Genomic DNA, 15,471 nt, shown 5'->3' with positions numbered 1-15,471 from the left:
TTTTTTTATTGTAGCCCATTCGGTTCAAAAGTTATAAAGATAAACATAAGTGGAAAAACTATGGAGAAGTGGTGGCGCTAGAGAGTTTGAGTTAGAGAGTCTACATTTGTTGTGGTTGAAAATCAGTCTGCCCTCTATCGGTGCAGCAAAGATTGCGCAAATGGCGGAAATGGTTCAGAGGGCTGCCATCCAGAGGACAAGCATCTTTGGTGCTTGGCTCCTAATGATATTCACCAACCATATCAAATTAAAGAGATAATTAAAGAGATACAACTGCTGAGAGTTAAAAAAAAATAAAAAAGGTAAAAATTTGATTGCCGGTCTAAAGTATAGTAATGAATCACTTTATCTTACCGACACATTGAACACCTCGGTTTGCAAAAAATTGATTGTTTCCACTACTGGAAAGGAAGCCAGATTGACATGTGCAATAATAACCCCCTTCAGTATTCACACACTTTGCATTGAAGCCACAATCAATGTTTTCCTCCACACATTCATTGGTGTCTGGAATGAGAAAAACAGATTCAGATGTTGTTTCTGCTGCTGGTTATGTGAAATGTATCAAATCAAACTTTCATTACCTTTGCACTGAATCCCATCTGCTTGCGTGAAATTAACAGTTGGTTTACCCTCTGGTATGAATCCTGTGTGACACTGACAGTAATAGCTGCCAACAGTGTTGAAGCAGCTTGCTTTTTTTCCACAAATGTGTTTCTTTGCACACTCATCCTTATCTACAGCAATGACAAAAAATAAGCATTATATTAGCAAGTAAATGTTTCTTAAAGTAGACAGTTGTCAAAGGAATAGAAATGAAGATCATTTTCATACATTATGTCTTAGTCTTATACACACCTTCACACTTTCCTCCTAGTTTTTTATAACCATCTAAGCAGTCTTGCATCATGCTGTGCTCTATCAGAGCAAGCAGAAGACCTGTAAGCACAAATAAAGAGCGTCACCTCTCAGTTAGTGTCCTTGGTGCAGCTCATGCACATGTACTGTATTCCCACATAGAACTCTAATATATGGCAATATATGTAAAACACATATTCAAATGTTCATGTTTGGATTCACAGATATTAAAAATGCATGAAAAAACATGTCCCATACTTGTACATATGCTACATATATTTACATAATATATCAAATGTTGTAAAATGTCAGCGCTCATGCTGTATATGCAACATATTTTGAATGACACATACATATAACACATACATGACTGTATAATACATGTTCATATATAGCTAAAGGATATTGTTGGTTTGTTTGCTTTATTTATAGAGCACATTTAAAAACAACAGATGTTGACCAACAACAGAACTTGTGTTCATAAAAAAATATACTGATGCATTTATTTACATTAAAAATAAGTTTTAAATAAATAAAAACACCCACACACTCTACAGAACACTATGGCAAATTTAATTTATCCAATTCACCTATATGGCTTTGGACTATGGTAAAACTGAAACACACCGAGGAAACATGAACACAGGGAGAGCATGAAAACTTCATACAGAAAGGCTTCTTGGTCCAGCCAGGACTTGAACCAGCAACAAGTTGACTGTAAAGATAACATACTAACCACTGACACCGTGCCGCCCATTTTCGCAAGTAAGGCCCATACATTCGCAAGTAAGCAGAGATGAAGGGTTGCATTTCAATTTTTTTTTTAAATGAAATGTTCAATCCAACTAAACAACGGAATTAACACAATTACCACAACTCTTTCCATTTTAAAAAGTTCTTAATACTTAAGGAGCATGTACCACTTAAGTAAAAGGTCAATCCTGAGGGTTTCTTTTATTTTGAAGCTCTTTATATACTAACACATAGCTAAAGTCACAATAGTTAGCCATTCTGTTAAATTTGAATTCTTTTATTTTTCCCCAAGTTCTGCTTAAGAGTGGGACGATTTTTTTTCCAATACATGTCTCATTAATTTTAATAAATAATTTCTATTAACTCATTAAGATCAGATGATTGCCTTAAGCTAAGGACAAATTAAATATTTATCAAAGGCCGCAACACCAAAGCTCCAAAAATACAAATTTAGCTGACACAAAGCTTTTTTTATTAAATTTTTTATTAAAGTTAATTACATTTTTTAATTTAATAGATTTGTATTTTTGGAGCTTTGGTGTTTCCACCTTTGATGAATTTTTCATATGCACTTTTTGCGTTTTTTGGCTGAGCACCCAGTTAAGAGGGATGTGCGTGCTTTTGTATAGTTTTTTTTTATTTCTTAAGCTCAGGACACAAACACAAACTTGCGATCAAAATTAAATAATGAATTTGATAACTTTAATTGTACCCAGAGCTGTGTGTTGTTTGCTTATATGGGAAGAATATGGAGCATCATTCAGCCGTTGTCTAGGTTCATATATGTGCATTATCACCAATACAGTAGAAACCAGATAACAGAGACAGTGTAAAGCAACTCAAAAACAAAAAATGATTGGGTGTTTCATCGCAAATTAATGTGAAGTACAGACAAACTAAATCACTGGGTTAAATCATGAAATTAAATATTTAACCTATAAGTTTTATTTACAAATGTGCAAAAAAAATTAGCATTTTATAACCTTCATAAATAACTGTAATCCTCTAGGATAAAATCATATAAACTAGTAGTTGTGTGGCATATTTTACAGTTAAAACTTTAAGTTCCTGAATATAAAGCTAGTATTATCATAAAAGAAGAACAGGTGAAATCATCCCATTATAACGAGTTAAATAAACAATTTATGCCTCATGGGTCAAATTATTATCGTATCTGAATTTTAGTTACTGGGCTAAAAACAGACGCTTAATGTCTTGGGATGAAACTTGCAGCCAAAATGAACTGAAGATATTCAATATAGTTCCAGAATTTACTCTTTTATAATAGGAATGAAAAACACTATCTCACACAAATTCGTAACTTTTTGATTTGTATGAATTTTCGTATGAATCTGTACAAATTTGTATGAAATTTGTTTGAATCTGTACAAACTCATTTATACAATTTATTACAAAATTTTGCTCATGACATTAAAATTTGTCTACGTCTGAACTAGTTATGTTTCCACAGTTTTAAAAATAAAATGTAAACTAATAATTTTTAGTGAACTGTTTTCCCCCTCATTGTTTTTGAATTTTAAACATCAACATAAATAGTTTTGCTAAAACATTACAGACTACACCATGGTAATTGTGGGCAACCATTTCAATGCCTCTGTCAAGATTGTTTGTGTTTTTTCAGAACATGGGGCAGCCTTAGATCACATTTATCAAGAGATCAAACTTAGAAAACCTCCAGATTTGCAGAAAGTTTTTATTTTACTTGTCCTTGTTGCAATGCCATGACAATTTCCATAGAAATAAAAAAAAAAAACACGAAACTGTCATCTGTGTATTTCAGAACTGCAATTTCAGAACTAACATTTATGGTACATTTGCTTCCCACAGAAGCCGAAAACATACTCCTCACTCATTGCATGACTTCAAGGCAGACATAATAAAAAGGTATGTATGTTCATTCAATGCAGATCAACACAGTGATGTGGAAGGTCAAAGTGGGGAGCTGTCTGATGAAGGTCAAGATGACAATAATGATGTGACAGACCTGCCAAACTGCATAGAAAAAAAATGGCTTTGTTGTTTCTAAAACTGGAGAGCACTTTTAATGTATCTTACAGGTGTATAGAAGAGGTTGTTAAAGAGTTAAATTTTATAATCTCGATCAGCATCTGGACCCATCATCAAAGGTATTTTACAGTCCTGCTTGGGTTGTAAAGCCCATCTTACAGTCCACAAATCTATGTAATGTAAACCTTTTGCATGAAGTAACAAAAATTAACAATTTTCAAGTTGTTGCAGATAAAATGGGCAAGAAATAAGGGATATCTTGGAGCGCTGGCCTGCATTATCAGATGCAACACAGGTAAGTTTAGTTTTATTTTTAGTCTAGTTTCACAATTTTGCGAGAAAATCATCTTGAAGTTATTTATGCTAAAAACTTCTTACAACAATAACATATTACATGTTATTTGTTGTGTTACACATTGTATGCAATTATTCCATTATTTAATTATTCTATTTTTTCTACAGATAAATGAAGAACTCAAGAGGATAACCACTGTAGGTCTTGAATCCACATTTATAGCCAAACTTGACAAATGCACCGCAAAACTAATGGACCTGGCCTCATCAAGGGGAGGAGCTAAAGGGGAAAGAATCAGAAGGATTAAGGATATGCTTCTTGAGGTATTGTAAATAATTTGTACACAATAGACTAGTTTAGATTTGTGTTAAATTGTCAGGTTGCCATCAGTTGTTTGTTCAGATAAAACTATATTCATTTACTGTAGGTACTTTATCTTGATATATATTTTTCTAATTAAACAGAACAATGCAGTTGAAGTATGGAGAGAAGTAGCCATTCACTGTCTTGTTGTCTAACTTGGAGAGAAAGAAGAGGATCTTTTTAAGGAGTTTGCTGTGAGTATTACAATGTTTTAAAATTAAAATTAAATCTTCCCTTGACAGTGGAAACATACAAGACAAAATATATGCTCAATGACTGCTCTCTTTTAGTTTAATGTGTAGGTATATTACATTGACCACACACACTGGGTTTACCTAGCTCTGTGTTATAATAACAATGTACTATTTAGTTCAATAAACAGATGTTGACAATAATGAGAAAGATTTGTAAAATGGGTATGACTGTTGCGTTTCACTTTTCCATTTAAATTACATTGTGAAACGAATTATTCTTATGATTGAGTAGCTGGGTGCATGACCATGTAAGGGGTAAAATAAAACAAAGTTTCCAGAGATTAACTGAAATCAAATGTAAGTAAAAATAAAAAACTGAAGTAATTATAAATTTAATTATCTCTATCATGCTAATCTATTTTTTTTTTTATCTTGCTTTACAAGAATACACAAGAATCATTGGTGATCTGTCAACTATGGAATTAAACCACAAGACGGGAACCATCATTGTTGAGGGAATCAGAATCCTGATTGGAATGGATATCTCAAGGTGTTGTGCTCTGCTGATAATATGTGCTCTGAATCTGAGCTACCCCAAGGAGCTTAAATATACTTGTTAAGTGTTTCATAAGCTGTTTCTTGAACTTGATGGACTGAAGCCCAGTGCAAAAGTAATGCCTCTCAAGAACAGCATTTTCTGAAGCCTCTACTTATTTCAAAGTACATTTAGCTCTTTATGTTGCAACTATATTGTTTTGTATTTTGAAGTCCACATGCTGATCTTTTTATTTCATACTGTTTATATGAATGGTGGCATTTACATATGTTTGTTTATAATAATACAAATGTTACATGTTTAACAATTAAGGTTAGCTAATAACAAGTAGTTTGTAAAATGTACAATTTATAAGTTAATAGTTAGCTTTAAGTGTATCAATGCCTATAACTCTTGTTTTGTTGGAATTCATTGTGATGGCATAGCTATGCATGCATGCACATTTTTGAAGGCAAAGCTGACGGGTAAGTTTGTTTATAATTTGTGAGACAGTACACATTTGTGTTTTGTAAACTTTGAGAAGTGCAATATTTAAAATAAAACACTGAAAACTGTGTTTCTAAATAAATAAAAAGTTACTGAAATTAAAATTGCTGTTGTTTAAAAATGTATTTCTTACAAGCACCTAAATTAACAATAATATGAAAACAAACAAAAAATTTTATTTCAGCTACTTAATTTTTTTGAGATTCTAAACTTGAAAACTAGCATGTATAATTATGGTAATTAAGTACATAACACTGGTTTTTGTTTAAATGTTAATAAAAAAAAGCTAGTTGGAACAACTTAATTTTTTAAGTACTCAACTTAAAAAAATTGAGGTTATGCTATGTAAAAATACCTCTGATTGAAGAGGTAAAGATAATTTGGCTAACATAATAAAGTTTGCTGTCTGAACTTCATTTTGTTAGATGTTGCCGTAACTTGAAAATATTGATGCAAACTGTTGCGTTGATTTTTTTTGTTTGGTCTAAGCAATATTTTTTAGAGTGTATATTTGACCCAAACATGTGTTAAAAAGACGCAGCAATTTCTGGGACATTAAAGCTAGTTCACCTTTTACAAAAGAAAACAATGATTTAGTTAAAATTAAATATTTTTAAAGAAATTTTACCTATTAACTGTAAATTTCCACCTGCGCATGTTTTCTGCATGATGGGTGGAGGCCATCAATAAAGAACCTATTTGACCAAATATTTGTGCACAATATTAAAGTTGGTTCCAGATATCACCTGAATTTTTTTCCAAAACTCTATTCTTCTATTTTTCCTTAAAAATTAAAAAAAACATCTCTGTACACGCATCTGTTCATTGATAAAAAAAGTGAGACTCACCCAGATAGACTTGCATCATGCAGATGAAACAGACCTGCAGATGAAGAAAAATAAATTGTTTATACAGACTGCCTGTCTTTCTCTCTGATTCTGAATACTGAGGAAGTAAAGTTTGTCAGTGCAATCCAGCCCCCGCTTTGTCATGAATGATGCTTAAAAGAAAAAAAAAAAACGGCTTCAAGATGCCATGCAGTGTAGCTATAAAAAGTTTGAGGTTTCCTTACAATAGGTTCGCTAAATTAGCACACTAACATTTATACAAATGGATCTCTTTTATTACTTAAATGAAAATGGCCACAGCTGTGTATGTCTTATGTAAACCATTTATTTTTCAAACAGTTACTATATATATATATATATATATATATATATATATATATATATATATATATATATATATATATATATATATATATATATATATATATATACACACACACACACACACATATATATATATATATATATATATATATATATATATATATATATATATATATATATATATATATATATATATATATATATATACACACCTATATGATCATATACACATCCACCAAGAGGGCATGAGACTTCGCAAAAACTATCAAGGCATCAAACCTGAACAGTGCTCAAAAAACACCCTGGAGCCACGAAGAGTGGATAGAGCATCTCTCCGTCAACTAAGCGGACAGCTACACCACTGTAGTGGCACACAGAAGTGGATCTGACCACAGTGACCTTACACAGATTAAACAAATTCTGAAAATGATTTGCAACAATTTATTAGGATAGATTTACAGTGGATATGTAGTCTGTAAAAATGATCTAGTCATTGTATATTTTATAGTCATGAAATGACCTATAGAATTGTATTTATATTTATTATTACTGCTATTTGATTATTATTATTATTATTATTTATTCGGGTCATAAGCTCGTACATTATTCTGTTAATTGCGCTATTACTCAATGGCTTCTTTTAAAATAACAAGTTATAATATTCAAGGAATGTTCTCTTCAGCCTTTGGGGAGAAAACTACTTACCCTGATTTGTAAATATTGTAGATAATACAGATATAATTATATTACTTGAGGCATGGAGTCGTTTAGACTCTAGTTCCCACACTCCCCCAAACTACAGAGAGCTTTGTGTCCCTTAAATCAAACAGCCTAATGGTAAAAATGGAAGAGATTCAGGAGGAATTATAGTTTGGTTTAAAGATCACCTGTGGTGGTATATTCTTCAGCCTGTAAAAAAAAAGGAACAACACATATTTGGATAAAAATTAAAAAAGAGCTTTTATGTTTAGGTGAGGACATGTATCTTTGCGCCACCTTCAGACGGCAACAAATATACTATTGGCTTACACATATGACCAAACATGTTTTGATAAAATGAGGCAAAACTAAGACAACATCATAAACAAACATGGAAAAAGTCCTGCAGCTTTGCAATAGCCTAGGTGCATATAGTGAATGCCAGAACAAAGGGTGACTCTCTGAGTCGACCAACATATTGTTTACACCTAGGGGTCAGCACAGTAGACTATGCCATAACAGACATTGACCACAGTAATTAACTATTTTACAGTGATGCCACAAACTGCCGTTTTCAGACCACAGCCACATTGTTCTCAGTCTGAAAAGATCACAGAATGCCTGCCTATTCTCGCATCCCCTGCCACCTAAATTAATCTGGAGTAAAGACAGTCCTGCCCAGTATGAAGCAGAGCTCCACAACACTCAAGTGGAGAACATGATCAATGCATTTATACTGACTCCATTTGGTAGAGGAACAAACTATAAATTTAGCAACCGAACAGCTGACCAATATTTTTTTCAACAGTTGCCCAAAAAACTCTGAGGAAAAATCTGAAATACAAATCTAAAAAAGGAAAAACTACAGCTGGCTGGTTTGAAAAAGAATGTCAAAATACAAGAAAAGAATTGAGACAATTGTCAAATAAAAAACAGAGACACACACACACGAGGAAAATACCAACAAACACTCCAAATTTATAAATCACTATTAAAAGAAAAGAAAGCTGATCACTTAAAGTTAAAATTGCATCAAATTGAGGAGGTTTTCGATCAAAATTTGTTTTGGGAATTATGGAAAAAATTACATCAATCCAAAGATTCGAAACAAATTCCCATTCAAGACCCAAAATTCTGGACCAAACATTTCGAAAAGCTATATTCACAAAAAGAATTGACCCAAAAACAAAAAACATCTGACCTTCCAATTACATATATTAGAAAATACTATTAAAGATCAGCAGCTAAACCATTTAGATATTCCAATACAATTAAATGAGTTAACAGAAAAATTAAAAACTCTAAAGAATAAAAAGTCCTGTGCCTCAGATGGAATCTCTAATGAGATGCTGAAACACAGGCAGTCCTCTATTAAAAAACGCCATCTTGAAATTATTCAACCTCTTGTTAGAATCGGGACATTTTCCAGAAATTTGGAAGGAGAATTTGATCACGCCAATATTTAAAAATGGTGAGAAGTATGACCTAAATAACTATAGGGGCATCACAGTGAGTAGTAACCTGGGGAAATTATTCTGCTCAATCATTAAGGATAGACTGGTTGGGTTCATACAGGAAAACAAGATTTTAAATAATAGTCAGATTGGATTTATGCCTAAAAAAAGAACAGCAGATCATATTTATACACTCCAATCACTCATTCTTAAACATGTCCACCAGACAAAACATGGAAAAATATTCTGCTGTTTCATTGATTTTAAAAAAGCCTTTGATTTGGTGTGGCACAATGGGCTTTTCCTAAAACTCTTACAAAGTAAAGTTGGAGGAAAATAGTATGACATAATAAAGGACATTTATAATGGGAACAAGTGTTGTGTAAAAATAAACAATAAGTGAACTGATTATTTCACTCAGAGTAAAGAGTCCATCAAGGCTGCAGTCTCAGCCCGACTCTATTTAACATTTATATCAATGAATTGGCATCAGCACTTGAGAAGTCCTGTAGTCCAGGCCTGAGCCTGGAGGACAGAGAGATCAGATGTCTCCTGTATGTTGACGATCTGCTGCTGTTATCGGTTGACCAAGGTCTTCACCACAGTCTCTCCATCTTGGAGGAGTTCAGCACAGACTGGGCATTGCCCTTTAACATGCAGAAGTCCAAGATCATGATCTTCTTTAAAAACCTTGTCTAGCTGATAAAAAAGACACACTTTTAAAATCAGAGGAACAATTCTTGACCACGTAACCTCTTATAGTTATTTGGGTTTGACAATCACAGCTTCTGGACACTTCAGTCAAGCTCTAAAAGACTTGACTGCTAAGGCACGCAGGGCTTTTTATTGTATTAAAAAAAGTTTAAGTTTAAGTTTAACCCACCCATTAAACTGTGGCTGAAAATATGTGACACCATTGTAAAGCCAGTCCTGCTGTACGGGGACCCACATTTAAACTATAAATCTTGGGAAAAACTCCAGTTAAAATCTTTTATCTGGAATTTTGCAAAAACATCCTCGGAGTTTACAGAAGCACACCTAGCCTTGGTTGCAGAGCAGAACTAGGCAGGTTCCCTCTGCTCTCAGAAATCCAGAAGAGAGCAGGGAAAGTTCTGGCTCCATCTGTCTGACTCTAGCCCAGAGAGCTACCATCAGCAGGCCCTCAAATATAGAAAAACACAGCAACCCCATGCTCTATCTAGTGAAAAAACACCATCTAAATTCACAAACCCAGTCCCAACATATAAAGACTAAAGAAATAGAAAAGATTATATTGAAGAATTGAGGAATATAAATAATTGAGGAATATAAACTCAATTGGCAAAATAAAATACAACAAATAAAAAAGTTGGCGTGCTTCAACCAGATTAAACCTGGTTATGAACTGGCCCCATACCTGACCAACATTAAGAGCCCTGGTCAGAGAAAGCTGATGAGCCGGTACTGAGTGTGGAGACGGGCCGACACAAGTGTAGCTGGAGGAGCCCAGAGCTCAGACTGTGTCAACATTGCTCTACTGGAGTTGTGGAGGATGAGCTGTATTTCCTTACTCACTGCAGCAAATATCAGAGCATCAGAGAAGCTTACTTCACACAATGTCTCTAATTCTACCACAATTCGCATTAACCTGCATGTGTGTGCCAGACCACACACCAGCTTATTGGTAGATGGAAACACAGTAATGAAGCCAGTTATGCTATGGAAATGGTTAGGACGCAATGATGGATGGAGGCCAGGATGCAGGGGACACACCCTTTTCTAAGAACATCTTGGGATTTTAAAATGACCACAGAGAGTCAGGATCTCAGTTTAGTGTCCCTTATGAAATATGAGATCAAATAAGTGTAATCAAATTATGTGCATAATTATAAAAAAGTCTACATCACAGTTCCAAGTTACAATGGGAAACTCACTTTTTTTAAAGTAAAGTAACTAAACGCTTTTATAGTGTGATAAAAACATCTTGTTGACATTAGAGCTTGAATAAAAAAAATAAAAAATAAAAATCACCAGACTTGTTTAATGTGATAGAAAAGCTGCAATAATTCAAGTAACTGTTCATTCTATCTAAAGTCTGCTTTTATCAGGACAGTGCACCACGTTTCAAAACTCACTTCATTTTGAAACCTGACAGCAGTTCACTAGACATAAATTGACTCCACAGTCAGCAGATCTCATTAAAGCATCTTTCTATTGTCAATATGGACAAAAATCTCAGAGAAATGTTTTCAAAACCTTTTTGGAGTGTTGCAATAGAAAACGAATTAAAACCAACAACATCACATTCCTTTTCATTCAAACTAATAAGGTGTACCCAATACAAATGGCCTACTGATGTTTTGCTTTAATATTTTACATTTGGCTATTATTTGTGCATAAACATATCTCGATATAGTAATAAACAATAAACCGTCTTTTTTTTTTTCACATACCTACTGCAAACTTATATGAGCAATAACATTATTAAATGGGGAGGGGGGCCTTACAATATTTTTTGGGGGAAAAGGGGGTCTCAGGCAAAAAAAAAAGGGTGGGAACCACTGAAATATGTAAATTGGGTATGCTTAAATTTACCTTAGTGTATGGGTGTGTATGAATGTTTTCCAGTGATGGATTGCAGCTGGAAGGGCATTCCGCTGCATAAAACATGTGCTAGATAAATAGCTGTTTTTTTTTTTCTTCTGTGGTGACCCCAGATTAATAAAGGAACGAAGCCAAAAAGAAAACAAAATGAATGAATGGCTTTATGAGGTTGTTTAAACCTGATCCAGTGTTTACTCATCTGGCATGTGGATAGTATCGAACATAACAGTCAAAAGTTTGGCAAGCATATCTCACTGAATGGACTTCAAATGGCCTTACAATTAAACAGCTCAACAACTGAACTCAAAATGACGTGAAATTATCCTTGAAAAATTCTTTTTAAAATTTAAGTAAATCAGTCGTTGATTATATGCCCTCTTCTCTCTCTTCCTCTAATCGATTCAATTTAAAACATTTACAATTCATAATCAATGTGGTATTTTAACATTCAAAATTTGTCAGGTTTATGTGAGGTAGGGGTGGGTTAGTGCCATATAATAGGTGGCTTTCACTGTGTTAAACATATATGAAGAGTCTCCGTAAACCACCAAGTTTTTGAGCATCAAACTTCCTTTTTCCATGCAGCTTCTCATATACTGTAATTTTAACTAGAAGAAGGCTACAAGACCAATATGTCTCAGCTTCACACTTTATATGGGTGTTGTCATTCTGATAGTGTGATGGACAAACTAAAGACAGAGGGGGAGGGGTGGGGTTTGTGGGCTTGCACAGGCCCCTCTTTTTCCCCATCACAGGGCCCCCTAAATTGTCAGGACCCTATGCACTGAGTTTTAATAGTATAAAGTGATAAATTGTCAAGATTGGTGTTCTATATTAAGGTACAAAAAACTAGAATATATTTTATATACATTATATTATTTCAAACTGATAAAATATCATGAAAAGTCACTTTGTTAAACTGTGGAGTTAAATATTAAAATTTGACAGAGCAGAGATCAATATCCCATAACACAATTCATAACTGTAAATAAATTAAAAATGCTTGTGAATGATAAAATAAGCAAACTGCTCATTAACAGATGTTTTTAGTGCATGTTGCCTTACATCTTCACAGCTTGCCTCAAAGTAGCCTTTTGAATGGGAATGAAACATGGACAGTAGCCCACCAAACCCAAAAAGACACATACCTGGGATTTGGTGGTGGGTTGGAGTGTCTTCTGGATGGCTTCGACTTTGAATTGTTGTGGCTGGATCAGCTCCCGGCCAAAAAGTCATCCCAGACTATTTGCCTCTGCGAGCCCGAGATAACATTTCTTGGGGCTGGCTGTGAGTCCAGCCTGCCAGAGTTTCAGGAGCACCCTCTGTAGGCAGGTAAGGTGTTCCTCTCAACACCTTGAGTGAATTACGTCATCCAGTTAGGCGACTATATATGCTTGGTGGGGTCTTAACAGAATGTCCATCATCCTCTGGAACATGGCTGGAGCCCCAGGCAGGCCGAAGGGAAGAAACTGGTAGTGCCAGTAGCCCCCCGGAGTGGGGAACGCAGTCTTTACTTTTGCTTCATGTGTGAGGAGAACTTGCCAATATCTTTTTGTCAGGTTGTAATAAACCTGGCACTACCAAATCAGTCCAGGAGTTCATCCACTTAAGGCACTGGATACCTGTCAAAGCTGGATGTTTTTATTTAACTTCCTGAAGTTGTTACAGAAGCGGAGGGTGCCATTTGACTTTGGTATCATCACAACTTGGTTGGACCACGGGCTACGAGATGGCTCAATCACCCCAATTTCAACATATTTTTACCTCCTGCTGGCAAGCTTCTGGTTACCAATTAGGGCCTCTGCTGAATGATGACTCCAGGAGGTGTTTTAATGTCATGATGGATGACCGATGACCACACTGGCTTCTCACTGAACACATCCTTAAGCTGACTGACCAGGGCCTGGCGCTCTTTCTTCTGGAAGAGGGACAGCTGTTCTCCTATGTAAATGATGGGTCCTCTTGCCTATGTTCCGGCTGACGTACTCGGTAGTTCATTGGCCCAACAAGATCGATGACCAGGTAAGGACCCTTCCAGGTAGCCAGAAACTTTGCACTGAGCTTCGCAGAGGTGCTATCGAACTAGAGGCATTACTCTGTCAATTCACTCCCTCATGTCACGTATCTGCTCGATGACAGTCCTATATAGGGTGATGTGTTCTGCATGTCGAATAACACTGACGGTATCATAATGTCCCAATCGCATCCTTCCTTTGCCACCACTCGACAAAGCATCTTCTTCAATGTCTGATTAAACCTCCCTACTAACCCATCAGTTTAGAATTGGTAGACTGATCTCCGACTCCATTTTAACTTGAGGAGGTGGCAGAGGTCCACCATAATCCAAGACTACGAGGATGTGTTTGTGTCCCCGAGTAGACTTCAGTAGTGGACCTATCAGACCCAGTCTAATCCAATCAAAAGGTACCTCGATGAAGGGACGTAGAATCAAAGGGCTGGGGGGAGGCCGGTGTGGGGGTGTATACTTACAGAATGGGCATACCCAGCAGTACCTTTTCACTTCCGCTTCCAGTCCTGGCCAGTGAAATTGAATCCCAAAATTATTGGGTGGTGTCCGTGGCTCCCAAGTTGCAGGCCATATGGTGGAAACATGCTAAAATTTTAGGAACTTTGTATTTTGGTATCACCAGGAATGTCTTTTTCTCCCCTGCCGCTATGCGACAGTACAGCAGATCATTCTTGATAGCAAAGTAAGGGAGGGAGTGAGGCACTGATAATCTGTTTTTATTGTCTATTACTCTCACTTGAGATCAACCGTTCCTTTCATCTCTCTGTGCTTTGGCAAAGGAACCCCCTGCTGTTATCTGTTGGAAGAGATCATGGTACAGGTTAGACCAAGAATGTGTTAACATCTGCACTGGTTGGCGGTCCCGTGATGGTCAAGCCCAGGGGCGACGGCATGGTTTTCTTTTCTTGATGTAGGTGGCCAGTTAAGTAGAATGGTTACCACCCACATATTAAGTGACCACGCACCTGGATTGGGTGCTATAGTGACCTGTTGTGCAGGACCAAATCTTGTATCACTGTAAACACAGGTAATGGGTATCTTTGCTTTACCTCATAAGTTGGCTGGCATCATACCAGGCTGCATTACGCCCCATTCACGCGGGATTTCAGCGTCAACGCTTGACTGAAGGCGTGTCTGAAGATGGGGCTGAAACGATCGTCATAGAAGCATCAGCCAATGAAATTCAGTCAGCAATAGGCCACTGTCTAGCTGGTGTATTTGCATACAGCGATCTGATTGGCTGACGCTTCCGTCGGCACTTGAAAAGTTGAGCTAGTCCCAACTTCAGCAACAAGCAACGCCTGACGTCACCCATTTAAAGTGAATGGGAAGCGTTGACGCTGACGCCCCGTGTGAATGGGGCGTTAGAATGATTGAACCTTTGGTGTCAAGTGTAGCGAGTAGTGGTTTGCCAATTACTGTTACTTTTATCTCTAGGGCACCAGAGGGAACTGTATGATGTACAATGCATCCAGCCAGCCAGGTGCCTGTACCAGGAGTTGCTGGGTCTATGGGCATGGGCTCATTCACCTGGCTCAGAACTGTTGATGCCAGTTCCAACGCCTCCACTAGGGCCGCCAGACTAGCTGGATTCTTTATACTCACTAGTTCCCGGAGCCACTGCCCACAGCAGTTTCTTAATAACTATTTTTTGAGCGACCTGGAGTGTGCTGGGGTTATGACAGAGAAGCCACAGACAGGCTAACCGGGTTACCTGGGCTGCTTGAGGTTTATTGGGTGAGCTATTATAGAAGATCCATGAGTGGAATTGTTGTACAGCACTTACCAGACACTCACCCATTTGCGCCAGGATTTCTAGTTTCAGAGCCTCACACTCATCATTCTTCTAATACAAGTAGGATACTGTTGTTGTTTTTTCTTTCTTTTTATTGAAAATCTACTTTTACAACTTTAACACATTCAAACCACTGCAGAAATGTTCTAACCCACAGGCCCATGTAATGTACAGTAAGGATACATTTCTTAATAAATAACCTACTA

At 36.2% G+C, this 15,471-nt stretch overlaps 1 protein-coding gene and 1 long non-coding RNA gene across 9 annotated transcripts in view; one reads left to right on the top strand and one right to left on the bottom strand.

Annotated features, from left to right (window-relative positions):
* LOC137490062 (uncharacterized) overlaps positions 1-15,471 on the bottom strand; it is a 98,988-nt gene that overhangs the window by 75,841 nt on the left and 7,676 nt on the right. For 5 of the 8 annotated variants that reach the window (XM_087245179.1, XM_087245183.1, XM_087245185.1 and 2 more), the window contains exons 1-4: positions 6,382-6,467; positions 859-939; positions 585-737; positions 355-507 (exon numbers count right to left, since the gene is read on the bottom strand). In XM_087245179.1, the coding sequence (XP_087101305.1) occupies positions 355-507; positions 585-737; positions 859-939; positions 6,382-6,400 (406 nt within the window). In that variant the 5' untranslated portion in view covers positions 6,401-6,467. Of the gene's footprint in view, positions 1-354; positions 508-584; positions 738-858; positions 940-6,381; positions 6,475-12,589; positions 14,267-15,471 lie in introns of those variants that run through there. The other 3 variants (XM_087245178.1, XM_087245184.1, XM_087245186.1) reach the window with 3 other exon arrangements.
* On the top strand, positions 3,458-5,637 carry LOC108182850 (uncharacterized). Its single transcript, XR_015481298.1, has 6 exons — positions 3,458-3,516; positions 3,690-3,758; positions 3,862-3,934; positions 4,102-4,257; positions 4,399-4,491; positions 4,936-5,637. It is a non-coding gene; the product is annotated as an uncharacterized LOC108182850 (long non-coding RNA).

This window comes from Danio rerio, chromosome 3 (assembly GCF_052040795.2).
Source record: "Danio rerio strain M-AB ecotype USA chromosome 3, GRCz13ab, whole genome shotgun sequence".
In the NCBI taxonomy this organism is placed as follows: Eukaryota; Metazoa; Chordata; class Actinopteri; order Cypriniformes; family Danionidae; genus Danio; species Danio rerio.
Note: the sequence above shows the minus strand (reverse complement) of the source record. Positions and strands in the feature narration are given on the sequence as shown.